At 42.2% G+C, this 26,077-nt stretch overlaps 2 protein-coding genes and 1 long non-coding RNA gene across 18 annotated transcripts; 2 read left to right on the forward strand and 1 right to left on the reverse strand.

Annotated features, from left to right (window-relative positions):
- The first annotated feature begins 1,814 nt into the window (after positions 1 to 1,814).
- On the forward strand, positions 1,815 to 8,067 carry LOC118299420 (thiamine transporter 2-like). 3 transcript variants are annotated; one of them, XR_004789853.2, is made up of 8 exons: positions 1,815 to 2,065; positions 2,512 to 2,747; positions 3,357 to 3,924; positions 4,169 to 4,247; positions 4,331 to 4,523; positions 4,612 to 4,753; positions 4,844 to 7,572; positions 7,664 to 8,067. XR_004789853.2 is itself a non-coding variant. In XM_035623127.2 (7 exons), the coding sequence occupies exons 1-7, from the start codon at positions 1,919 to 1,921 to the stop codon at positions 4,991 to 4,993; spliced, it is 1,515 nt and encodes a 504-aa protein (XP_035479020.2). In that variant the 5' UTR covers positions 1,815 to 1,918; the 3' UTR covers positions 4,994 to 8,067. The 3 variants fall into 3 exon arrangements, 1 of the variants encoding a protein (XP_035479020.2); XR_004789852.2 differs by having other exon boundaries at positions 4,844 to 6,317; positions 7,439 to 8,067; XM_035623127.2 differs by having other exon boundaries at positions 4,844 to 8,067.
- agfg1a (ArfGAP with FG repeats 1a) lies at positions 5,043 to 25,320 on the reverse strand. 14 transcript variants are annotated; one of them, XM_035623111.2, is made up of 15 exons: positions 24,931 to 25,320; positions 16,898 to 16,991; positions 15,454 to 15,569; positions 14,281 to 14,446; positions 13,985 to 14,147; positions 13,163 to 13,279; positions 11,654 to 11,725; positions 9,984 to 10,199; positions 9,173 to 9,350; positions 8,749 to 8,828; positions 8,114 to 8,218; positions 7,735 to 7,779; positions 6,465 to 6,620; positions 6,174 to 6,268; positions 5,043 to 5,939 (listed from the first exon to the last, which is right to left on the reverse strand). In XM_035623111.2, exons 1-15 carry the CDS (start codon positions 25,095 to 25,097, stop codon positions 5,880 to 5,882), a joined length of 1,830 nt encoding a protein of 609 aa, XP_035479004.1. In that variant the 5' UTR covers positions 25,098 to 25,320; the 3' UTR covers positions 5,043 to 5,879. The 14 variants fall into 14 exon arrangements, with proteins under 14 accessions (XP_035479004.1, XP_035479003.1, XP_035479002.1 ...); XM_035623110.2 differs by having other exon boundaries at positions 6,465 to 6,617; positions 13,163 to 13,282; positions 24,931 to 25,318; XM_035623109.2 differs by having other exon boundaries at positions 13,163 to 13,282; positions 24,931 to 25,318.
- LOC118299426 lies at positions 18,089 to 20,594 on the forward strand. The gene is made up of 3 exons (XR_004789854.2): positions 18,089 to 18,186; positions 18,285 to 18,534; positions 20,336 to 20,594. It is a non-coding gene; the product is annotated as an uncharacterized LOC118299426 (long non-coding RNA).
- Positions 25,321 to 26,077: the final 757 nt, after the last annotated feature.

The following is a 26,077-nucleotide window of genomic DNA, read 5'->3' on the forward strand; positions in this document are numbered from 1 at the left end:
GATTATTCAGTTTTTTTTTCCTGTAACATATTCATACATTATCGAAATCTTAAGTATAATGACCGACCACCATGCAGGCATTTAATCTACTGGTCACTGCGGCGATATGGGACCACCTTCAACCAGCTGCCACATTATCCGACTTTTTAAGTTTGATTCATTATTTATATTTATATAAATATAACTATCCAAAACATATCATGGAAGCAAGAAACCCCACTAAAGCTTGTAATATTCACACGGAATTAAGTTGTAAGAAAGATCTAACACGGCATTAGGTGATAACATATGTAGTGTTATGGATTTATAATCAGTTATAAAGGGGTCAACAAATGTAAAATAAAAGATGTAAGTCACACAAAAAAAAAAGAAAGCTTAATAATAAGTGGTTTGACTCTCACAGAGGAACAGAGGATTGATAGAAGCAAGTGATCACCGACTTGTCCCACGTGGAGAACTGGAACCAGGAGTCCAATTAACAGAGGGGAGAAAAAGAACAACACCTGCCTATACATTGATCTATAAAAAAAAACTTGCGATTAAAAGAACACAACCATGCCATTCTGATTACCTGATTAAACAGAAAGTGTGTATCGATTGTGAAAGGGAATAGAAGCACCGTGGCCCTGGTTGGCCTGCAGCCGACCTGGCTCAGCACGGGAAGAAGAGTAATTGCTTCAATTAAGCAGAGAGAGTTAGAAGTTAATGGTTTGTCTGATTATCGCTGATTCCAGGAGCTGGGAGAAAGTAGTTCATCAGAAATGGCAGGTGCGTGGTGTGGAGGCCGGCAAAGGCTCATGTGTGTGCATGAGGTTTTGTTTAGAGGGGTTACATCGCCCTTTACACAAGCGTTCAAGGGTATAAATGCTGCCGGTATGATTGACGAATGAAAGGATCACGTCAAGAAAGCACATGCGGAGCTGACGTCGCCTGGAACGACGGATTAATCACTTCATTCTTTCCCCTTCGTCGGGCCAGGTGCTGCAGAGGCCTTCTACGTGGACCACGTCAAGGTGACCTGGGCCGTGTGGGGAGAGCCGAGGGTTGTGCCGAGAGCCCATGCTATGCTGATTATGTCATGGTCACGTCGACATGCTTCTCTGCATCATTGCAACATAAGCTCGCGGTTGTATTGCTCCCCTTTTTTTTGACTAGCTACTGTCTCAAGTTGGAGAAGTGATTGCTAATTTCACAACTATATCTCCTAAATGACAACAATCGAAAAAATAACAGCCATACAGAGCCACAACCATGAAGCTTGCAAACTGCTGTGATTCGCTGATAATGACAAAAACAACAGTGCACAAAACCTGAAATCATTTTTCTCAAGACCCTTCTGTAAAACAATCTTCACATAACATAATACAGTATCAGAAAGTGACATGTTCAGTGCTCATTTCAAACATTAAAAAGCAAAAACACTTGAATTTAGGGAGCTGTACCAGAAAATGTTCGGCATTTCTACTACGACTACTAATACTACTACTATTTTAAAACTTGGTGATTCATTTCCTTCATTGTTCCCTTCAACTCTTTTTTCCCCCCACATTGTCCTTTCAAGTTTTAGTTTGCATCTAACCTCCCCACGCTCAATAACAAGAGATACAGAACAATCAGGACACGGACCACAAGACTGAGGAATGGCTCCTTGCAGAGCATGAATAATTGATATTCTGAATTAATAATGTACGCAGCTGAAAACTCTCTGCACCAAATGTGAGGTCAGGGTGACCACTGATTGCTAACATCCTCTGTTGCACGCAGAGATAATAAGTTGAGTATGACGATTGATCTTTGACCGGGTTGTTGATTGACAAACCAACGCTCGACACTGAAGACAACCTCAAGCGTTGCCGGGAGAGTTGCACACCCGAGTATCGCGTAAACACACCTGGAACAGGTGGGAAAGCGGCGGAATATGGAGGCCGTGAAGAGGTGGAGGTCGGACTGGAGGTATCCCACCGCTCTGCTGTGCATCTACGGATTCTTCAGCACCGTGAAGCCCCTGGAACCCTTCCTCACCGCCTACCTGACGGGGCCGGACAAGAACCTGACATCAGAGCAGGTAATGAGAGCAACGACCAATGAGCAAATAAGTTCAGTAGATCCTGAATCTGAAAAATAAAAATAAAATCAAAAGCCAACCATATGTTTAGTTTGACTTGTGTTTTGTGACATTGACACAGAATCCTAAAATGCCTTATTTCTGTTTTTATTTTTGTATTTTTTGAGGTTATGTGGTTGGTTCGGTTGTTTATGACAGCTATGCATTAAAATGTGATCAGAGACAGAACTCGGTCATGGCAACACGTGTTGTGACAGGTCTGAACAAAGTAACCGATCTGGTGAATCACAGTAAAGGGTTGAATACAACACGAGCGACAGTTTCAAACTGGTGGTATAAATCCTGGCATGATTGTAAAAAAAAAAAAACCTTGATAAGAAGCAATAAAGTTCCCATCTTATATATTTTTCCTCTATTCACTACTTTTACACCATCTTTTCATCCAGGTGAACAATCAGATCTTCCCGGTGTGGACGTACTGCTACCTGACCGTGCTGGTGCCGGTGTTCCTGCTGACCGACTGGTTGAGGTACAAGCCGGTGGTGGTGCTCCAGTGCGTCGCGCTCTTCATCACCACGGCGATGCTGCGGTGGACAAGTAGTGTCCCGGCCCTGCAGGCCACGCAGTTCTTCTACGGGGTGGTGACCGCCAGTGAGGTGGCCTACTTCTCCTACATCTACAGGTCGTGTACTGGGGGCGAAAGGGCAAATTTGACTTTGTAATTGTTGGTACAGCCCTTGCTGAAAAAAAACAACAACTTAGATTGACCAGACTGGGCTGGTTTGTTGGTTGAGAGGGGTTTTGGACACTTTAGCTGGTTGGGATGCTGGTGGAGCTGGTCACAGTGGTCTAGCTGGTCAGGCTGGTATGGTCCAGGGTACACTTTTAAAAGGGATACATTGATGGCTAAGCTGGTCATAGATGATGATGATGATGATGATGAACACAATTACAATAGCTCGGTTTACAGATTGCATTACGGGGTAGGTCAGTGGGGCAGTGCTCTTTTTTCAATATTTTCCTGCAAAGCCGCCTTCATGTACTGTTGAATGTAAGAAATATCAGCGAATGCGTTTATCTATATAGATATATATCTATATCTATATAGATATATATATATCTATATATATATATTTACTTTCTACTTTTGAAATAAATCAATAATGGGACACATTGTTCATTTTGAAAATATTCAGTTTATCCCTCAAGTAATGAGACATCTTGTTGGCATTGAAAAACGCTCTGAAACAGGCCTGGCAGGTCGTGACATTGTGACTGTTGTCGATTGTAGTGTGGTGGATCCGAAGAGATACCGGAAGGTCACCTCCTACTGCCGCAGCATCCAGCTCCTGGGGTACACGGTGGGCTCCGTTCTGGGTCAGCTGCTCGTCAGCTTCCACCTGATGTCCTACGACAGCATCATGGTGATGACTCTGGTTTTCACTGCCATCGCTCTCCTTTTTTCCTGCCTCCTGCCAATGCCAAAGCGGAGCATGTTCTTCCACCGCAGACACAGCGGCCAGAAGAACCAAAAAACAGAGGGAGAGAAGACCAGTGGAGATGGGACAATGAATGCAGTGGAACATGCAAGCATGAAAAAGATATCACTGGACGAGATGAACGGTGAAAAGGTGGATGAGTGCGGAAAAACTGTGGAAAATACCGTCAACGAGCAGGAGGAAAAAGGGACGGAGGATGAGGACTTTGAGGAGTTGGTTGGTCAGGAGAGCTGCCGCCAAGTCATCCTTCAGCTGTGGTGGGACATCCGCCAGTGCTATTCCTCCAGACAGCTGCTCTACTGGTCATTGTGGTGGGCACTGGCCACCTGTTGCTATAACCAGACTGTTAACTATGTACAGGTCAGTGGTGAAGCTCACATAAAACAAAAGAAGGAAAACTTAAAAGTTCATGCTATCTTGGAAATGGGACGTAGGCTATGTGATTTGTACCAATGTGAATCACCAAGTGGGGTTGCAGCAGATCAAACTGTACCACTCTGTCCAGCTCAGATTATGTCAGCAGATTAATATGACTCAAGCAAATGGAATTCCAACTGTTGGAAATCATCACATGCGGGAAATCTGATCCCAATATACCCTGCAGATGCTGTGGGAGCATGTGCAGCCTTCTCAGAACAGCAGCATCTACAACGGAGGTGTGGAGGCAGTGTCCAACCTGTTGGGTAAGGAACACCAGACACAGGTTTTCCAGTGCAGAGTACATTTGAGAAAAGATGTATCACGCCCATTTCCTACACCCCTGCAGGTGCAGCTACAGCCTACGGTATAGGCTTCACCGAGGTGCGATGGGAGACGTGGGGAGAGCTGGCCCTGGGTGGATTCTCTGGACTCGGGGCAGGTGCACTTTTCCTCATGACCTTCATCAGCAACATATGGGTCTGCTACGCCGGTTACATCATTTTCAAGTGCCTGTACATTCTGCTGATAACAATCGCAATGTAAGGACGGGCCGTCATTTGATGGGTGGTTATATTTTACACCCCTTGATTGAATTTTTTTTAAAACACACTCGATACGTTTTGTCAGGTTCCAGATTGCAGCCGGCCTGTCGATGGAAAGATACGCGCTGGTCTTTGGAACAAACAACTTCGGAGCACTGGCTCTGCAGACGGTTCTCACTTCTGTTGTGGTCGACAGTGGAGGACTGGGCCTGGCCATCATCCCCCAGGTGAGCCGTCCAGATCAGAGGATGCATGCAGCCAGCAGAAGCGTTGCCACATCGACTTATTACTGTTTTAATTCGCGTGCTCTTTTGCAGTTCACCATATACGCCAGCTACTTCGCAGTTATTGCTGTGGTTTTTTCACTTCGGGGGCTCACTACCATCTGGAGGGCGCATAGACACAAAAGGGAGACGATTCCTCCCGACAAAGATGAACCTCCATCCTTTGACGAACACAGATTCTGACCACAAGGAATCTGACGTGGCTTCAAATTACTGACTGCAACACCGTGGATATAGATCTTTTTCTTTATACAAAACAAATGTACAAGATTTCCATCCATCAGTGTAAATGAACAGTTTGGTCATTTCTTCTTACTTAAAATTCATTTTAATATATATACTGTATATATTTACATATTAACTTAAAATGATCTCACACCCAATGCAAGTGGTTTTCAGTTCATAATCCATTATTGTTACCCAAATATGGATGTGGTTCACTGTAGTTGAGGAGCATTGTGAGTCCCCGACCCATCCCTGAAGCAACATTCGCTCCTTTTCCCCTCCCATCTCTACACAACATAATGTGCATTCTTTTCTTTCTTTTTTTTTTTTTTAGAGGATCCATTAGAGGATTGCGCACAAATAAACAGGTTCTTTACAAATACGGTAAATGGCAGTACCCATTAGCTTTTCCAAGCAACAGCTCTGTCTTAACAAATATTGTGTTAGATACAAATACTGATATGCACAAAGAGCTAATTTCCTAAAAGAAAAAATAATCTGTACAGAATTGCAGCATAATGAATGGGATATACTGAATGCAATAACTTAAGTTTTCAGCCAGTTTGATTATACATTGTGGCTCAGTAGAGGCCAGGCCAGTTCACAGGTTAAATAGAGAAGAGGGGATCAACCTCTCCCTCTGCACACACCATCACTTTGTTTTGTAGCCATAGACAGCGTCGGCATGACCGCCCGTCGTATTCTTCCTTTAGTGACAAACTGCGATAGAAAATACAAATCCTTACAAACATTGTGTTTTTAAAGCTACTTGTGAAACAAAACAGTGCAATAGGTGCAAGCGCGCCAGTTGTTGACCCTGAAGTGCAGCTGATTGGATGGATCGCTATAAGAAGGGATTCGTGGAAGAGCCCCCTCCTGGATACTGTGCAGACGGACCTGCACCCTGGGAGGAAGAAGGAACACACAAACAAAGAGTCAGACAAGTAGTGTTGAGGATGGTCAGAATAAATCCAGTGTCCATTAATAAATCTGACCGTGTCTAGCTTTAACCCAACCATCGGAGGCTTTTTTTATTAGAACTGACAACAGTGGGAATAAATTGACGGCCTTATCTCTATCAAACATTAATCTGATTATAATTTTACAGGAAGTCCTGTCATGTTGCCCTCTTACTAACCAGGAAAGGGTTACTTGAGACCATCGGTCCAGCCACTGCCTGCCCGAAAGGAGTCACAACGGACTTGGCCGGGCCATAGACTGGATATCCTCCACCTGAAGGACATGCACAAAAAACCAAACAATTACACCAACAAGCAACCAAGTAAGACTTCATTACTCATGTTTATGTGAGCAAACCTAAAATCACACCAGGAAAGAACAGCCTAAATCCAAATGTAAGGTTTAATTCCAGTGTACTTATTAATGCTGGCAGGTCTAAAGTACATGTTCTACACTGAGACATACACACCGTTGGGTTGCTGGGGATATGCAGGAGGCTGAGTGTAGGGAGCCTGCCCGGGGAAGGGTTGCTGGAAGGTTCCACTGAAGCTGGTGGGAAGGTTGTAGCCAGCGGCATTCCCAAATCCAGCTGGCATACTCATGGAGCCTGTGGCAAATGAGGCTGCTACACAGCAAGACAGCAAAAAAGATTAAAGACGCTTCTATACCACTCAACGCCAACTACAGAATTACAACATATACTGGTTTAGAAGTTTGCCTCTATTACATCTTCATCTCATTTTCAAAATTATGACATTCTTTTTACAACAGAAACATATCAGCAGAAAAACAAACAAAATATTGAATACTAGAGGGTTATTAATATCAGCAGTATATTAGAAAAAGCATTATACAGTAATATTGTTGTACACTTAAATAAGTGAGGGGATGAACTGGGGATTACAGAGCAGTCAACAATAAAGCAAAAACGTTTTATTCTGCGAGAGCAAATTAGGAATTAGAAATATACCACTTAAGCCAGGCAGTACATTTGATCACTGTTGCTTTAGCATGTGAATTATTGCATGTGTGACTCTGTAATCCAAAGTATGATTCCTTCAGAATCTCAGTGTATGTTTTTGTTTTTAAAAACATCCAAATTTAGATAAGTTTGTCAACAGACAAGCTTTAGGAAAAAAAGAGGGATTGTGCTCTTCATGTTAAGTCAGGAAGATTATTTTTGAAGTGTAACTGGGTTTATTCATTAAATGATGCATTTTTTCCAACATTTAACTTAACGAATAACATTTTAATGTACATTAAGAGGGGTAGCGTTAGTTATGATAATTCAATGTCTCAAAAAAAGAGACCAGACTTCTTGCCAACTGATATGAGGAAAATGTTGAGGAAGCCTCTGTCACTAAGATGTGGAGTAAGATGACCCTTTTCTCTTGGACTACAGCTCTTACGGACTACTCTCCTTCTATTTTTAAATCTTTCAAGGGGACTTTTTATTTCTCCAGACCTACAAGATGCTCCGATGTTTTACTTATCCTGTGCGATGCATTCATTCTTCTATGGTGAAATGTTGACTTGAGGACCAGAGTCATCACCAAGATGCTGTCGTAGGACATCAGGTGGAAGCTTGACTTGTCACAAACCCATATTTTCTGTATCACGGCACTACGTTTACCTCAACCCAACATTTTCCTGATACATTTGCAACAGGAAAAAGGAGGCATTGCCAGAGCAAGGTGAAGGAGAGCAAAGGGGGAAACGGGGAGCTTGAGGGAACCTACCAAACGTGGGAGGGAAACCCTGCCCATGTAGAACCCTCATCAAGCCTGTCCAGCATGGTGAGAGCAATCAGACAGACAAATTGAAACTCAAATTCTACACATTACTTTTATCCCCCTTGCACACATCAGTAAGTAACACCTTACGCTTGTCCGAACTGTTCTGCACAATTCATATTTTGTTGAACATTACAATTTTATTTTTCTACTTTAGCACTGTGGTCTCACGAATCTTAATTGTTATGGCAGCCTGGGCGATGAAATCAAACAAAAATGACACTTTACTCATAATGTATACCTGCATTTACTTTAAAAATAAAATGATTTTAACCTGCACTGTTGTACGGCCAAAGTTCATTGGGTGGTGCACAGACATACACACCTGCTGCTGCCGCTACATTTGCTGCTCTGCCGTTGCTCTGGAACGGGTTGGTGGGAGCGGCTGCAGGGGCGACTCCAGCAGCTACAAAAGGATTAGTTGATTGTGCTGCAGGACAGAGAGAGAGGCATCAAGTCAACAAACATGAGTACGGACTATGACGAACAATGAACTGCATGACCTATACATATTAAAAACAAAAACATTGATCCAGGGAGGATGCATGGTGGTGTCCCCTGTTTGTCTTGTGTTCACAATTTAAAATGTCTGGAACATTATATTTTCTACTGTTAATGACAGTTTTCAACTTTTGCGTTCCTTCGTCCAAACTCACAAATTCCTGTGGGCAAACCTGCTGTAATTGTACAGAACATACAGTCCAAACAACTTCATGATCTAAGTGGAGCTCATACATGTCTGTCGTGATGACTCGATGGATTTTGACGACATGGAAAGAACTGCTCTTGACATCTCAACTAGGAAGGTCCTCAAGATCCAAAGGTACAAATGTTGTAAACTGCAAATTCTAAGCAGCCAAATGTAGCTGGAATTACCTATAGCACACTGAGCTTTGTCCTTTAGAATTTCTTTCTTCAACTTGGGAACGAGAAACCATCAGAAAACATGTGTTAGCTCACCTCCAAAACCTTGAGCCATGCCAGGCAGGGCCTGCTGTGCTTGTGCTGTTGACACCCCAGTCTCTGAGCCGAACATGCCCCTGCAGCGAAACAGAAATCAACACATGAACTCGTCGGGTAAGCTGGCAAAAACAAAAAGACCTGAGACTGGGTCATAAAGTCACATGACAAACTGAGTGTTATCACTGAATGTCTGCATGGCATGTTGATTTGGACAAAAGTAACTTTGTTCCAGCTGCGATGGATCGGTTCACATCCAAATACCTTTACACCCCAATGTTTGAACAACACATTATATAAAAATATTCAACATGCAATTTCTGTGAGAATCAACTTAAATCATTTAATTGATTCATTCATTCATTAATGGACCACAGTATAGGGTGCTTCCTGAGGTGTGTGTATGTGCTTTGCATAGTTTTACCCTTGTGAGGTGCTGGTGGTGTTGTAAACACTAGTGGCAGGTGCTGAGGAACTGAAGACCGTATCAAGCGCAGCGAGAGCAGCATAGCGATCCCCCCCTGTTGGCACCGCCGGCTGCTTCTGAGGCAAACCGCCCGCTCCAGCTGCTGTGGCTGAGCTCGCCACCCCAGGGATACCTCCTGCAATAGAATGAAACCGACAGCAGAGTTTGGTTAAAGCTACCTCTGCTCAACCAATCCAGGAGAGAGAAAAGTACTAATTTATAAAAGACACAAACAAAAGGTCTGGAGATAGCTGCCATTTTCAACCTATTAAAAAGTAATGGGGAATAAATGTTCAATCATTAAGGAAATTTGCATTTTCCGGGACAGAAACACAGTTTGTAACATGAGCAAAATAAACTAGTACCAGCCCAAGACAATTCCCAGATGCCAGATTCTGAACATGTGACATTAAAACTGTCCAATGACACCAATATATAAGACACTCCTTAAAAGCAAAAGTTTTGATACAGGCTGGTTCCAAAACACTGAGGGCAGGAGACCGATTTTGAAAAAACAAAATGGTAAGGCCATCTAAAAAAATAAAACCAAGCCCATGGCTAGACCAAAAATTCAGAGATACAGAATTAGACGTTTGCTGGAAATTGAAAATCAGCCCTGCTTTAAGGGAGACTATGCCTGGACTGCACCTGCACCGAGGTGAAGATTCATTCAGGGAATTAAATTTATGAATCTGTCAGTTTCCCTTTTTACTCAACCTCCATCTCTACAATTGAGACCTATGAAACAGGCTAGGCATGAGAAGTTTACCTTGCTCTGTATTGGCAGAGCTTAACACGTTATCCAGGTCAGCCAGGGCTGCGTATCTATCGTCAGCGGTGCTAGTACTCTGTACAGCATCTCTGCCACTTCCTGTGGAGTTACTCTGGGAGGAGGAACTGAGGGCTCCAAAGTCAGCACTACACGATTTGGGGAAGTTGTCAAAATTTGCAAAACTGGCATTTGCTAGTCCCCCTGAGGCGCTACCTGTGTGAAAGAGAGAGATTAAATAGTCATAAGGGGGACCTTGAATGTTGGTTTTGAGTAACAGCATCAACATGGTGTAAAGGGACAGAAGAAGCTGCATGGAGGGCGAAGTTGGGGTGGAGCCAGTCACAGGTTGGGATATCTTCATTAGCTATAGGGTAGATGGCACATTTCTAAAAGAAGTATAGAACCGCTGTACTATGCAGTCTCTCCATGAGCTTATTAACCTAAGGAATGCATAAAATTAGCATTTATTTCCATTGGATGCACATGATATACTGAACAGCACCTGTCTCGAAGGCCTCAGTTACATCTCAGTTCAGCACCATACTGTAGATGGAGGCAAAAATCAACCGCAACGTATTAAATGTGACACAGAAAACAACTTGATAGTTCAATGGAAATGTTGTTGGTCTGCCAAAAGCACCCTGTCGGCATCACTGAGCTATGTGATGAGTGGGCCGACTAAAACTAATACACATTAATTACTTTAGAGCATCAAAACATAGAGAAGATTAGTGCGCAACAAACTCAGCCTATCCAGGAACTGCTTAGACCCTTACCACTGTAGTTTAAATTTGTTTCACACAGAATCTGCTCATGTTTGACAACCAGACACTTCTTCCATTAAATGTCTCTTAAAAAATAACTGCAGAAGACAATCCGACCTTTGTTTCAGAGCACATCTTGTGATCCATTTATAATAATTCAGTCAGGGAGAACAGATTTGTTTGTAATGCAATAAAATGAGGAACACATCATAATATTTATTGCATACCAGAGCACAAAGAAATGGTAACTGAGGTAAAATAGAGCTCACACGAAACAGTCTTTTGATCGTAAAGGTGAGAGACGGTAGTTTGTAGTCATGAGGATGAAACCGTCAGTTCAATATCAGCCAGTTGTTCATATTTTCTGTTATTAATAATAAGCTCAGGGTAAAACAAAATTTGCGAAGAGCACAGGAGAAAAGAGACAGTCATGCAAGTTACTGTTCAGAGAAAGTTTATATCTGCTACTGATACAAACTACATAGCATACATGATGACAGAAAATCTAACATCTTGTCAAGTTTTGGCCAAATAATTTATCACGAATGACTGATGGATTAGACCTCACTGCTCTTTTGTTTCCTAATACGATACATTGACTGATTCCATCCTGGTCTTTTTTTATTATTAATCCATGTTCTACGTAATTCTTTTTTATTCCTTTTAAATTTATGTTGCGTTGCTCTTATGTCCTTCCATTTGTTTGATTCTTAATAAGGGTTCTCAATAACTGGCATATTTAAAACAAATTATGCCAGTTTTTAATCAGTGAGCTACATGCTGAGACACACACACACACACACACACACATTACATCCAGAGAGGAGTATCAGAGCGACTACACATTAGAGGTGGTGGAAAGAGGGAAAGCTGTTAGGAGAACAAGCCCAGAGAGAGACTTACTGTGTGCACCCTGGAGAGGCACAGCAGTGGCAAACTCACCCATACTGTGGCTGGATGAGAGCACAGTGAACGCTGGCGGCCAAAAAATTAAAGAGGGAGGGACGGAGAAATTGACCAATGAGCAAGGTAAGACAGGGCGCAGAAACAAAAAGAAAATACGTCAAATAAATTAAATAAATTTAAAAAAAATTTAAATGCATGAAGTCAAAGCAATTCAAGCGTTAAAGCTGAAGCAAAAGATGAAAGCACACATGGTTGGACAGCTGAGGCCAGAGAGCTCAGTCAGTCAGTCAGTCGGTGTCTGTGAGAAAGGGATTATCTTACAAAGCCACGACAGAAAGGCGAGTTTTATCTATCAGGCAAAAGGCATGATGAAGAGATCACTGTGCAGACCCACATTAACATAGTTAACAAGATAAACCTCCAGCAGAGGGCACTGTGGTACATTACATTTTCCCTAGACTCTGGGAGGAGGCTTACGTGCATGCGCATGTGTATTAAGAGTTGTTAGAGTAAATAAGAGAGTAGGCAAAGTCCATCTATCAACCCAAAGTCCATCCATCTATTGTTGATACAGCTTATCCCTTGAAGGTAACGGGGGGTTACATGATATATGTCATATAACTGAATGAAGGCATTTTGTTGATGAAAATGACAGTTGAGGACAACAGTCTGCCTCCAGTATATATTTTTAAACCTAAATATGTAAAATTAAAATGCCAGCTTTAGGAAAAGCAAACAGGAGATTAGACTTTATCACACAGTATACAAGTATTTATACTCACGCTTCATTACTAATACAAAAAGAGTCATATATTCCTTTATATGGTCATTTTTATCTTGTATAAAATAAATTCAGTATATTGGACATTTGCAAGTCCTCTTGCAGAACACTAAATTACTTTCTGCCTAAAGTCCACTACATGTACACTGATCTGGTGCACAACAGTCTTCTTTTTAAAAATGTTTGTTGTTGATTTTTCAGACAAGCGGGTAACCTGTGTAAACCTATCAGAGAAAATTTCTAGCTTTTCAAAGTGGGTCAAAGTAGAGATATGCTACAAGTGGCACTTAAGAGTCTAGTGCTGTGTGCATACATACTCTCTGGAGCACAGTATTTAAGCTCTTTGCCTTAGGCACATACAATATAAACATACCGTCATTTGTTCAGTCAACTGCATTATTTTTTGCCCTAAGAAAATGTATGACTCCAACGTGCTCTGGTTAAATTAGCTGGTTGTAGAACTGGTGCACACACAGGCACCAGTTCTTGAGACTGGATGAATGGATATTGCACAAATGGAAAGCGGAGAAAATGAGTTCAGCAGTTAAAAAACACAAGTAAATGGATGACTTGACAGATAACATAACTGACAATGTGCTGCATGGAAATATGTTGTGTTTAACCTAAATGTCCTCAATGCCTGTGTACACAAACCATACAAACTAATGTATGAATACTAGACTGATTTGGGTTTGTGTTTGTCCAGTGAAGAGAATTTGATCTACCTGCATTTGAGGGTTGGAATGGGGCTTGGGGTGCGGCGGGGAAACCACCTGATGACGCAGAAGTGCTGCCAAATGCATCGAAATTTGCAAAGTCTGCATTTGCGTTGGCATTCTGTGCTGCTGGAGGTGGTGTCAGGATGAGGTTCAGACAAAACAAACAAAAAGACACAATGAAACGATGACCATGGATGAGATAATAATAGACTGAATTCATACATATGACTGACAAAGGCATGGATGACAGATGCAAAACAAATATGATGGATTATGGGCTTAATGTGAGATATAATCAGAGTGATGTAACATAACAATGACGTGTAACAGCTGTAAAAGGCATGCGGCAGAGTCTGACGTTCATCTTCTCCCAGATACGGTTTGGACTCCTTGTTGAGCACACACCGCATGTATACAAAATATTCGTCATAAACGTGCACATCTGTGCTTATGTTTACAATGTGTAGATGCCACTTTAATCACTGCAGCAAGGGTGAGTCTTGGCGGGATGGAGAAGGAAAGGACAATTCTCCCCATGCCAAGAAAACCCCAATAGCCCTATGTTACCGACATTATCATAACCAAGGATATGTGTCTGTTCATAGCACCTCTGATACAATTCTTTATACCATGCCCACTAAAGATTCTGGAACACGATTGGTTGGAAGGTGCTCCTAAAGTCAATCCAGCTGTAACTGGAGACTGGAGTTATTGCTCATTGTCCTGCATTCTTTCACGTTCCTATGATTTAATGCCTCAGTTTTTTTGCCTGAGATATAATGATTCAGTAGTTTTATTAAACAGTCAAGCATGTGGTGTGTTCCTTACTTGCATGGCTGTTGAAATGTGCAAAGTTAGCAAAACTGGAGCTGGCGCCTGCGTTCAAGTTAGGCGGGGCGGCAAAGATGTCTCCACCCAAGTCACTGAGGAGGTCAAACTTCTTGTCATGGAACTGCTGCTGATGGGTTTGTCCACGGCTCACCACTGGTGACTGGTGGAGACAAAAGATGGATAAGAAAAAAAATTCAAATAAGTGTATGAACAATATTTGCCTGAAAACTAAGGAAGACAAGACAGGTCAGTCAATGTGTACTCTGTACCTGTGTGCACGACAGAAATCTCACCTGATTCGGTGGGGTGTTCTTGTTGAGGTGTAGGGTGGGCGCCGACTCCCCCAGCAGGGCTTTGAGTGGTCGAACCTCTGGGGTGCTGCTGGTGCTGCTGTTTGAGGAGCCAGAGATGGAAGCATGGACCGAGGCCACCACTTTGGCTTGCTCAGGAGGTACGTACCTGGAAAAGAGTTCACATGACAACAACATGTAGCAATTGACGAAAAGAAAGAAAAATAAATGAATAAAATCTACCTTGACAAGTATACAGCAATGCATATCTCAATTTAATTTCTCCTTACATATATGTTTGGCTATTCGTAATATTTAAGATAAAGTGACATAATATAAGGGTTTTCAAAATAATGGTCCATGATTTGGATTGGAATCATTATGCAAATCCAAATGACAGGAAATGTTTATGTGAGTGCAAATATGATTCACAGCTAGAACAGGAGCCACGATTCTTTGAAACTTCGTTACCGAAGTGGTGCCTGTGATGTTGTGAGTGTGTTTGTGGTACAGCAGAGAAGCCTTTGTGAGTGAGAATGCCTGTCTGCAGTGAATGGAAGCATGTTGAGACATGCACCGCTCGTCACTCTCATTTTGGTCAGACTTCAGAGGTGAAACACTAAAATGAAAAAAGGCACTAGTGCCTTAACTAATAGGTGAATTAAATTAGGTGCATGGTCTTAATGATTATGTGAATATCAAGAAAAAGATCTGCATCAGTGTTAGTGATACATCTCAGTCTTTTGTGGAAACAGACTAAACTTCATAAACCAACTGACTAAATCAATAGTTACTATTAACCCACTAAATCAATACGACAGACACTTGTTGGTTTGGTCTGTCATTAGCGTTTTTTGGTCTAAAATAATTTCTCTCACTAGTGATGGCACCAGTATCGACTATGCTTAACCCCATTTTAAAACCATTAAACCTGTAACATCATGGAGAAACTAAATCTTGCACATAAAGCAGCGTGACTGTCATGACCTACATTGTGTGCATTGAAAAAAAAGAAAGAAAGAAAAGAGTATTTGGTGTCTGCTTGAGGCCGACTGCTCTGAGCTGCATGTGAGACATTCCGATAAAAACACAGAAAAACCTACGTGACTCCACAGTGCACACATTGTCGGGGCATTGTGCATATCTTTGCACTACCGGCTTGTAAAACTGACTTACCATCGCTTCTTCTCGTACTTCTCTTGAAGGAACTCCTTGACTTTCTGTGGTTCTCTGAAGTCTGGCACTGAGGAGGTTCTGTCCTCGAAAAGGCCAAGCCAGATCCGTTTACATACCTGGAACACACAGAGGAACGGAGCATGTGACTTTTTGTACAACATTTCTGTAGCACACTTAGCTCCTGACAAGTGCGATCCCTGTCCACTAGTACGTTCAAAGGAGCATTTTCTCCTATTTTGAAAAATGTGTGAGAAATGTGCAAATTCGACCAGAATGAGAAAAAAAACCTAAAATAAAATACATAGCTCACTACCTATTTATGTGGTGACAGCAGAATTATATGTCACAGCCTGCCGGTCTTTCTGACATATTTTTATTACACATAACAAAACAATGTTGCTTGCTGCGCTTGGGTCCTAAAGACATTTTGGTTGATGCTAGACAGTATCAACCAAATCACCGTGGTAATCAACTACGTGAAACCGTTAACCTTTCACCCCTACTCACAGCACATTCAAGCTCACTGTTAGATATTAAATCTGAAAAAACTAGTGGACCATGCAATTCATAAGTATGAGGTTTTTTTCTGTGTCAAGTGCTCTGTCGAGAGACAAAAAAAAAAAAAACAACAGTAGTATTTATATATCAACCTTGAAGGATATATTCACCAGCTCCAACCTTGAGTCTCCTGCCTGTCTGCCTCCCCGGACACTGTTCTACAGCTTTTATTAGACTGTGCTTCCCAGGTGGCATTGCTCCATTTCATACTCCGTTAACCAGAAATGGCTTTTGAACGATGATGCACTTTCGGTTCTTGTGAGCGAAAAAAAAATAAGTGTTGCTACTCATGATTGACAAATAGATGCTGCACTGTTCAAGATAAGCATCAAAATAGTTCACGAAATGCCCCAGTCAAAGCGTAACTGGGTCATTGCACCTTATCACCGCAGAGCTCATTTATGACTCATAGCACTAACTTATCTGTCTTGTTTGTTATGGCAAATGTGTTAGCGAAGCTATTGCCCATTTTTTACATCCAACAGCCACAGAAATACATAATTATCCAAGTGCAATCCGCTATCTGGTCACAGAGTTCACTGGCCCTCCAGTGCTGATTTGGTCCACACCAACTCCTGATAAAATACCTGGGCCTTGTTCAGTTTTCTGTTTTGTGGTGGACAGGTGGGTGGTGTACGTCATAAATACATCCTTCCAATTTTTTTGCATGACAAGGCAGATTCTCACATGACATCTACGTCCAAATTTCAGAAGAGTGGGATTCTCATATTGACAATTAAACATATAACCGATGGACAGTAAATGTGAGATGAAAAGTGATGGTACCATTTAAGGCTTCTGTAAAATGACACCTGCCAAAGCTGTGTGAAAGTTGACCTCAACCACATCTAACAACTGTGACGGGGCAGATGGTTGTCATGCGTACCTCGTTCCCATGTTTCTGTAGGAACTCGATTTCCTGTTGCGTGAAGGTCGTCATGGAGATGGACTTGACTCTGTGGGGCGGATTCAGTCCTCGTCTGTAGGTGAAGAGATGGAAACGAGGGGTCAATTTAATTTGAGGACACTGTACACCAAACCTCATCTTGACATACTCCAGACGCCGCCTCTCGGGATGGGGGCCATTTAATTTGCGACAATCTGACTTACTGCTGTGCGTTACTGGGGAGAGGAAGACAATGTTACAGGGGGAAGTGACAGAGACAAATGATGAGAGAGAGAGAAAGATATGCTGACGGAAAAAGAAAAGGAATAGAGCAGAACAAATTGAGTGGGTGAGAATCGCTCTTAACTGCTATTGACTGAACGGAGGTTGTCAGCACATACTGAGCGATCTGCCTCAATATAGAAACTTCCATTATGGAGCAACACTCTTTAGTCCTCACAAGCCCTGCTCATTTTCCTGAGCAGGTCACAGCTCACGCCACAACGGCACAAATTAAAAATTGCCTAGTAACTGTAACAATAGAAAAGAGACATTGTTAGGCTTTTATATTAAGCTCCAGGCTCAGGCTTGTCCTTGGTATTTTTCCAGGGACCCACCAGTAAATGAAAACTAATATAGTCCTGGCTTCAAGGTCACCACTTGTTTTTTCTGTGAAGGTGACCAATCAGCATTTAGCAGGCAAGAAGAATACTTTAGCTGCAAACAGAGGGCAACTGCTACTGCTACAACGTATGGCTGCAGAAAGTGTCTTTAATCATTAACCAAGTCATACATTAATTCCTCAGGCTGAAAACAACACCAGCAGTTTTCTGCAGCAGCAGCAGCAGAATCAAAGGAACCACCAGTCAGGCTGCATCTGAAAGCTTTTCCACTGTGTGGAACCTGCAAACCCAATAATCTTTTACTCCTTATCTAAGCTGGCATCACAGCAAAAGCAGAATTTCATCAGCCTGTCAACAGTAGCAGCTGGATTCCTGCATCTCTGTCTGCAGTCGATTCATTTATCCGTAGGGATGGGGATCGATTCCAGCTGAGAAAAGGTTCCAAATTGTCCAAAACATCGGAATCCTATGACTCCAAGCTAATAAATTCCTTTCATTTACGCCAGCATGTTTTTTCCGACAGTTGAACGTTGCAAAACGGTGACCTCAAACTCAAACTCGTAGTTGTGGCAAGGAGGAAGAAAACAGTCCCGTCACTGCCTAATCTGTACCGAGAACCACATTTGTTCTACACATGTGAGAAAGTACAACTGCTTCCTGCCAGAGGTATGTCGAAGCAATTTACGTCAGTTTCTGATATTTAAATAAAATTATTTGGTTTTTACTACGTATAGCACAGAAGATTCTTATTTTTTTTTTTAAAGTTTGTTTGTCAGCAGGATTACGCAAATGCCACAGGGCCGATTTCCACATAACCTGGTTGAAGGATGAGGCATGGGCCAAGAAACAACCCATTCGACTTTGGGCAAGTGGCGGATCCAGGGATTCCTTTCACTTCCTTTAATGTTGCAAGATAGGGTGTTTTTGACATTTTCACCACTTTCCCAGCAAATAATGCATTGATCTTGATGAAAAATATCAGGCATTTTAGGGGGCTGCTGGCCCTTGGCCAAGGTATGTGCTCTACTGAATGCCATAGTCGAAAATGTTTTTGTAGACGATGTCGATAAAAACTATTTGACTCTTTTTACCAAGATGTCTGAACAGGCAGCTGCTCCCTTCTTCCTTCATGTTCTTAAATGCCTCGTTCGTACCACATGTTTTTGCCTCACTTGCCTTATCCTGAGGCTTGGGTGGGCATGCAGGTTGAAGAAGTAGCACATTAATTAAAAAATGAAGGGTGCTCCAATCAGGATTTTGGGGGACAATCACTGTTTGCTGGAAGCGGCTTCAGTCGATATCAATTGGCAATTACATTTTCGAAATGTTACAGTTGCTTCCTTCTATGCTTAGGTGCTTGGAACATACTTTAGTGTTGGATGACAACTGTGTCACCTGATTGGCTATCCTGGTCGTTCTTTACAGAGATCACTGATCAAACTATTTGAATCGACAATCGCCCAATAACAATGTGGGGCCTCCCCCCTGGTTCGAATGTTACTCGTCTACAAACACAACCAGAATTTACAAAGATGGATTTAACATTATTAATTTAATTATTTAAAATGAAGTTATTTTAGTTAATGCTCACTGATGATTGGGGGATTTGTTGTCTCATTGGCCTTTACTGAATTTTGTACACTTTCTTTTCTTCTTGTAAGTATTTAAGCACAAGTAAAGTTAAAATGTTGAGCCGTTTAAATATGTGCTCAAGTTAAATGATTGTTGACTTCATATTAGTTTACAGCTGATATCATTCAACTTTTGGTTGCTTGTTTTTGTGAGGTGGTCACCGCAACTCTTTAGGAAATTAGATCCACAGTGTCACAATTACGAACACAATGTTATACACATAGGAGTCAAATCCTAAAGGCAGTGAAATACTAGACAACATTGTTAAATTATTCACTGCTGTCACCCTTTACAAAACATGTTCTCATCTCCACCCATTCTTCACACACACACACACACACACACACACACACACACACACACACACACACACACACACACACACACACACACACACACACACACACACACACACACACACACACACACACACACACACACACACACACACACACACACACACACACACACACACACACACACACACACACACACAGAGAGAGAGATAAAGAGAGAGAGAGATCAGCCAACTGTACAAACTGTAACAAACATTTCGATTTGATAATTATCTTTGAAAAAGAAAATCGCTAGAACTTAGTCCACATTAAAGAATTTATGTCAATTAACATTCACAAGACCACGTGTCTATTTTAAAAAACTCTCCATACGTCCTCATCTTAATATGGAGCAGCCCCATGGGATGTCCTCGGGGCCATTTCCAAGGTAATGCCTTTATCATCTTGTGGCCACAGTTGTGTCATGCTGATATCAGCTTAAGAAAACAGAGAAGATGAAAGAAATCACACAAACCAAAAAGGAAACACCATAGTATACCTGCTGTGTATCAACATTTGAAGGCTCTACCATGGACATGAAAAGCTACTAAAATGTTAAATCAATCAAACGACAGAAAAATTAATAGTTCAAATCATATTAAAAAATGTATTGTTTGCACCTTCCATAATGTAAGACATCACTTAAGGTTTTTAAAAATTATTTGAATTCATAAAAATGTCTCCCGATGCAAATTATTGAGGATTTCTCAGTGTTTTCGGCCAAAACGGTCAGAAGCAAATTAAATAAAAGCAAAAAACTCATGTCAGAAGTAAACATTTCTGCAGGAAAACAGAAGACAGAATATGTAAGTGAGTCTCAAGTATTTGCGCTTTAATGTGTTTTTCAGCACCCTGGGGTAGGCGAGTGATCACATCCTCGTCTCATGAAGAGGAAACTAGGTCAAACGCAGAGAACGTTCCAGAGCCCTTGAGGCCTAAAACATGATGACAGCATCTCTACCCAGTCGTCCAATTACGGAATTCTGATACTGTTAATTTAGATTTCGTCTAGTTTACTGAATTGTTCATCACAATCATTTATGTCCGACGCTCTTCTTCAACTTAAAGTTCTTGAAATGTCTTTGTCCACAAACGTTCAAAAGAGGGAACCATGATGTAACCTGGCTCTTTTAATATCCAGTGACTGTGGTATACACTATAACTGTCGGACGATTCCCATGTTCTGGATTCCAGTCTGTTACTGAGCCTAGCAACGCAATGTTGTTGTCCTACGGACACACACTCCCCCCTATATCAGCTGGACAAAGAAGATATGAAGTTGTGACAGTGTTCAGTAATAGTTTAGAACTGTGTGAGATTTTCTCATTAAAACAACCGTTTCACAAAATATCAGTTTCACAGTATCACCGTAAATGGTATAATTGTCATCATCAGTTAAAGGGGCAGTGAGCAATTTTGGAGAAAGATTGTTTGTCGGTGATTTGTCGAACCCGCAGCCGCGGGTATGGGAGACAGACGCGCTTACCACGAGGCCAAAACCCCTGAGTCGTAGCATCTGTCGCTAGAATGTCGGGGAGTGTTTTTTTTTTTTTTTTTTTACAAACGGCACAGTGTTGTGTGGTGCAGTCCGCACCATTTTTTGGTTTTCAATTTACAGAGCCAGGGCTATGCCGGGAAAAAAAATGTTTTTTTGGCAAATGGTTACTGCCATTTTAATAGAATTAGAAACATGGTTAAAAATAGCATGCGAGTAAAAAATACGAATAACCAATCGCAAACATACTTTATCAATGCACAAATGTCCCCTTTGAATGTTATAATTCAATATATTAAATCATTGGATTATCATTACTCATGTATTAATGTAAAAGCAGTAGCATATTACCACCATTGTCCACAATTTTTGCTAACTGTATATCCGCCCTCAAGGACAAGCTCATGTTTGTTTTTGGGATATCAAGTAATTTCACCCAACTGATTTTAATATCTTGTTCAGGGTTTCGATGATTATATCACTTCTTAAAATATCAAACGCCTGATGTACAATGTCTTTAAAACACTGATTACCTATTTAATAAAATGATTGTGTAAACTCTGGCAGCTTAGTCAATTTTTTACATCATGTCTACAAGATAGCACAGAACATTAGCACATATTGCACAATAAAATAATTATGACCTAGTCGCTAGTGTACATCAGAACAGCTAAGCTCCAGGGCGAGAGAAATTGGCAACGCCAAGTCTCAAAAGAGAGAAGAGGCTATGCACCAGTTACAACAAAAAGATGTATTTTACACCTTCTCCAACAATTGTGTTGAGTATCTTTTATCAAAGAAAATGGCAATTCAGAATGTTTCATGGTTCACTATCTAATCAGTATTTATACCAAGCATTAGCAAATTGCCACACTTACAATGTTAAACAGATGACATAGCTTTCTAAGAAATCAAATTTAAAGGAAATTTACTTTAGAGTTCAAGTCATGTCTGCTAATATGATTATTATTGCTGTGAACATTTGGTGTCGTAGGCACAAGAGTCCCCACCTCTGACATTCCCTGGTCGGTGCTGCTTACTCAGGAACAGATAGGCCAAGTGGGGTGACTTCCTGCCATGAGCAATTCTCCAGGAACAGACATAATAGTGAGTGGTATACCTCCTGGGAAGGTCTCCACCTTCACCGGGAATGTGTTTACATAGCAAATTCCAACTCCAACCATTGCACAACCACAACTATTGGGACAGAAGTGGGTTTTGAGGTGAGTGACTGTACCCCCGCTATCAACCCTAAACAAGTACACACTCTTACAAATCATGTCTGAGCATGAATCTTAGGTCACTGTCTAACATATTTGCCTCTCTGGAATTAAAAGGAAAGTCAGAGGCAGATAATGACATCTCTGCTACTTCCTGTTGCACATATAAAAAAATCACATGCTGCTGATGTTGCAGCACAGTGAGGCCCTACCACTTCCTGAGCCTACAATCACACCAGGCTTCCTGCATACATCTAACAGACATCAATCTTTTAAACCCTCACTCATGGGGGGAATTGTGATCTGAAGCTATAAAAGAAGTCAATTAACTCACATTACAGACTTTAGCACCACGGGTGGAGCAGATGGGAAATTCACAGTGGGGTCCCCACGGACCCACTGGTGAAGTGAAATGGACGGCAAGCTCTGCCCATCAGCAGGCGCACATTTAATCTCATTCTTTTCACCGCTACAGTAAATAACCTTGAGCGTGGAGACGGCTACAACTGTTTGCACAGATTAAGGTCTCAAACCAAGTCAAACAAGGGCTGTATGTAGGCAAAGCCTGAGTCGATGACACACTTGTCAAAGCAGTTCCTTTGTCAACTAACAAAGTCATCCGCAGGGAATTGCTGACCGGGCAAATAATAGCTTACTTTTCCAATGAAAAATTATTTGAATAATTATTGCTCAAATTGAGAAAGGCAGGGTGATTTCCATAAACCACTAAGGAAATACAGTGCAAGCTACAGACTGAATGAATAACAGAACAGGTTGGACAGATGAACAGCTTATTGAGTTACCTCCTAATAGCCCACTGCCACTTAACTCTTCTTGAATAGGTACACATCATTTATATATTTACATAAACCAAGATAAACTATTCATGAAGAATGACTGGAGCAGAATTACCAATATAAAGAATGTTATGACAACACCATTAACTATGATGTCGTGTTTGTGGTTTGTGCCCGTGATCTAGGAATAATAGTGCACTCGCATGGCTTCAGAAATACTCAGAAAAATGTATTCCCTCAGGTAGAGCTCAAGACAGTAAACAACTAGGAACAACTAGAACAACTAGTTCTTATTTTGGTTCACGACATTGCAGAAGGAAGAGAATGTTTTGGCTGATGGCAAGAAACTTTTGATTAATGGTGCAAATGGACCTAGTGAATAAGATTTTTTTGTAATCTTACACCAAGTTGTAATGATTTGATTAGTTAGTGTCAGTGTTTCCCCTAGGTTTACTGGTTTGGGGGGGGTTAGGCTTAGGGGTCGTTAGGGTTTGGTTTCACAAATCACTTTCATCCACAATCTTTTATGCAGGAATGAGGTGTATATGGAAAGTGAGCTTTAATGAATACTGCTTGGCATTATATGTAAAATACAAATAAATAAATAAATAATAAATTTGATTTGACTTTTCATGGGGGGGCGGGGGCTCCCGTTGGAGGGGCGGGGCGCCCCCCCAATTCAATGGTAGGGGAAACACTTTTCTTTGCTCTTCATTACAATGCAAATATTGGAACGAGGCGTTTATGCTTCGTTCAAACACATAAATACAACACATTTCGTTCACGCCGTCCGTTTATGCCCCAAAATTCCAACTTACAGAGCACACGGACACACCGAAGTGGGAAGTGAGGACTACAAAACCCTCACAATGGGACCTTCCGAGGAGCATGCGAGTGCACAATAAAAAGCATGTGTATCATAGGCCTTCTTGCGAGACCGGTGTACATACTGGAGAGACTGGCTTCTTTTTTTCCCCCTTCTTCTAATTTTGGGAAACCCAAGGTCGAATATAGTTAGAAGAGAAAAGGAGGAGAGTGATCACATGACACAAGCATCTCCTCCACCATGTTGTACGTTGTCAGTCTGTTACAAGGAATGACAGTCAAAAACCCTTTGAAAGAGGGAAAAAAAAAAACATATAGATACAATTAATCGTCATTCACACATATCCAGCACGAAAGTCCTCTTTGACACGTGCAACATTTGACAGCTGCATTGAGGTGGGTCACTTAAGCTGAATAAGAACAAACGGAATGCTTTGCTAATCCCAAAATCCCAGGCTACAGATGCTTGGTTACACAACTGCAGAGCAAAGTAAGGCAAAAAAAACAAAAAACCAACCAATCTGAAGTCAAACACCCTGCCAGGCTAAAAAAAAATTACATGCAAAAACTACTCTGACAAGAGCGAATGTGTGGATATTTAAATCAACCAACCAGAGGAGAGAAAGCCATGCCGGTGTTGCGCTTCCGCTTCTTTCACACCGGCCGGAGACTGACACCCAGTGCAGCACACGGACACGACCAGCTGTGACGTTAGCCAAGTTGCAAGGTGCTGCTTGGTTGCCAGCAACTAGTCGGCTACTGGCTTGATCCGCAGAGCGAGCTGTGGCGAGTGGCACAGATGAGCTCCAGCGGCTGCTAGCATCGTGCTAGCTAGCTGCCCACCGGGGGGTCCTGCTAGCTCGCTGTGCCGAGCGCTGGCATGATGTCTACGCACCCCGCCCAACACCGCATGGGCGAGGCGATGTCACAACAGCAGAAACTCGCACTGACACTACCGGGGGGGGGGGCAACTATACCGACGTTAGCTGGCTAGCTGGCTCGGTGACACGGTCGCCGCGGTGTGTTAGCCGAAGCGCGCGCTGAAAACGTTCCCCGTCCCCGCGCGCCATGTCTGCGCTAAGGTCACCCGGCGACTGGGTACTCACAGGATGCCGGAGCAGGAGGTGCACACGAAGGAGCCCATGGTCATGTTGGCGTAGGTCGGGCCGCGCTGGTCGCAGTCGAAGCACTTTCTGTTGGGGGGCAAACTCGTCATTTCCCGCAGCATCTTCAGGTGTTTCTCCTCCTGCTTGCGCTTCGCACTCGCCGCCATGGTGAGGTGGGTGGATGAGATAAACCCGGGAGGGTCCGCTGCAATTAAAACACAAAAAGGGGGCTGTTGCTTCCCCCCCCCCTTATCGGCTGCCGACCCGTGCTGAAGAAAGGAGGGACTGGGCAGGTCGCTCGGTTGTCACGGCGGCCTCGCGTCTCCTCCTCGAACACGGAGTTCGAGGCGTTGGTTCACGTTTGCTAACGGAACGAGAGTTTGCTGCCGCCTACTTCCGCCTTCGTTTAAATCCCGTTGTGGAGACTCCTCCGCTTCATTTTGGACGCGAGACAAAAATGAATGTATTGTATTAAATGCATTCCATTGTGTTTACGATGATTTTCCTTGCGGACAAGCGTGTTACGTTAACTTTACCACGTGCATTATTGTAATGTAGTGGCCGTTCACAAGAATGTAGCTCCAATGTCGTACATTTATTGGCCGATTGATTTTTGACCGGCGTTGACAACGAATATTAATTTATTTTCCAGCAATCGCCGATTGAGTTGGTTAGTTTGGCTGCAGGTGTCGCATAGTGCAGTGTATATGAAACGTTGGTGTGTACACAGAGAACGCATGAGGCATGAAACGAGGGCAGGATTCCGACCGTTAGAAAAGGGCGAGAACTATCTTGTCTCCCAGCCCAGGATTCCGACCGTTAGAAAAGGGCGAGAACTATCTTGTCTCCCAGCCCAAGACTTCTTTGGTTGTAACCCCGACAATCCTCTACTCGTCTTTGAAACACCAGCGCCACCATGCGCATTATTGTTGTCATTGCAGCAGGTGATGGGCGAGGCGCTCTAGGTTTAAATACGATAAAGCCATTTTAATTCACACGTAACGAATAATAATGTCGGTTACAAGTGTGTGCCATGTTGATGTAGGAGGGATACCTGCCAATAGACGTTTACACGGATGACTTTTAATTTTAAAGTAAAGTCCTTAAAAATGCTTGAACCTTCAGATAATACAGAACAAATGTGTAG

Source organism: Scophthalmus maximus, chromosome 11 (assembly GCF_022379125.1).
Source record: "Scophthalmus maximus strain ysfricsl-2021 chromosome 11, ASM2237912v1, whole genome shotgun sequence".
NCBI lineage: Eukaryota > Metazoa > Chordata > Actinopteri > Pleuronectiformes > Scophthalmidae > Scophthalmus > Scophthalmus maximus.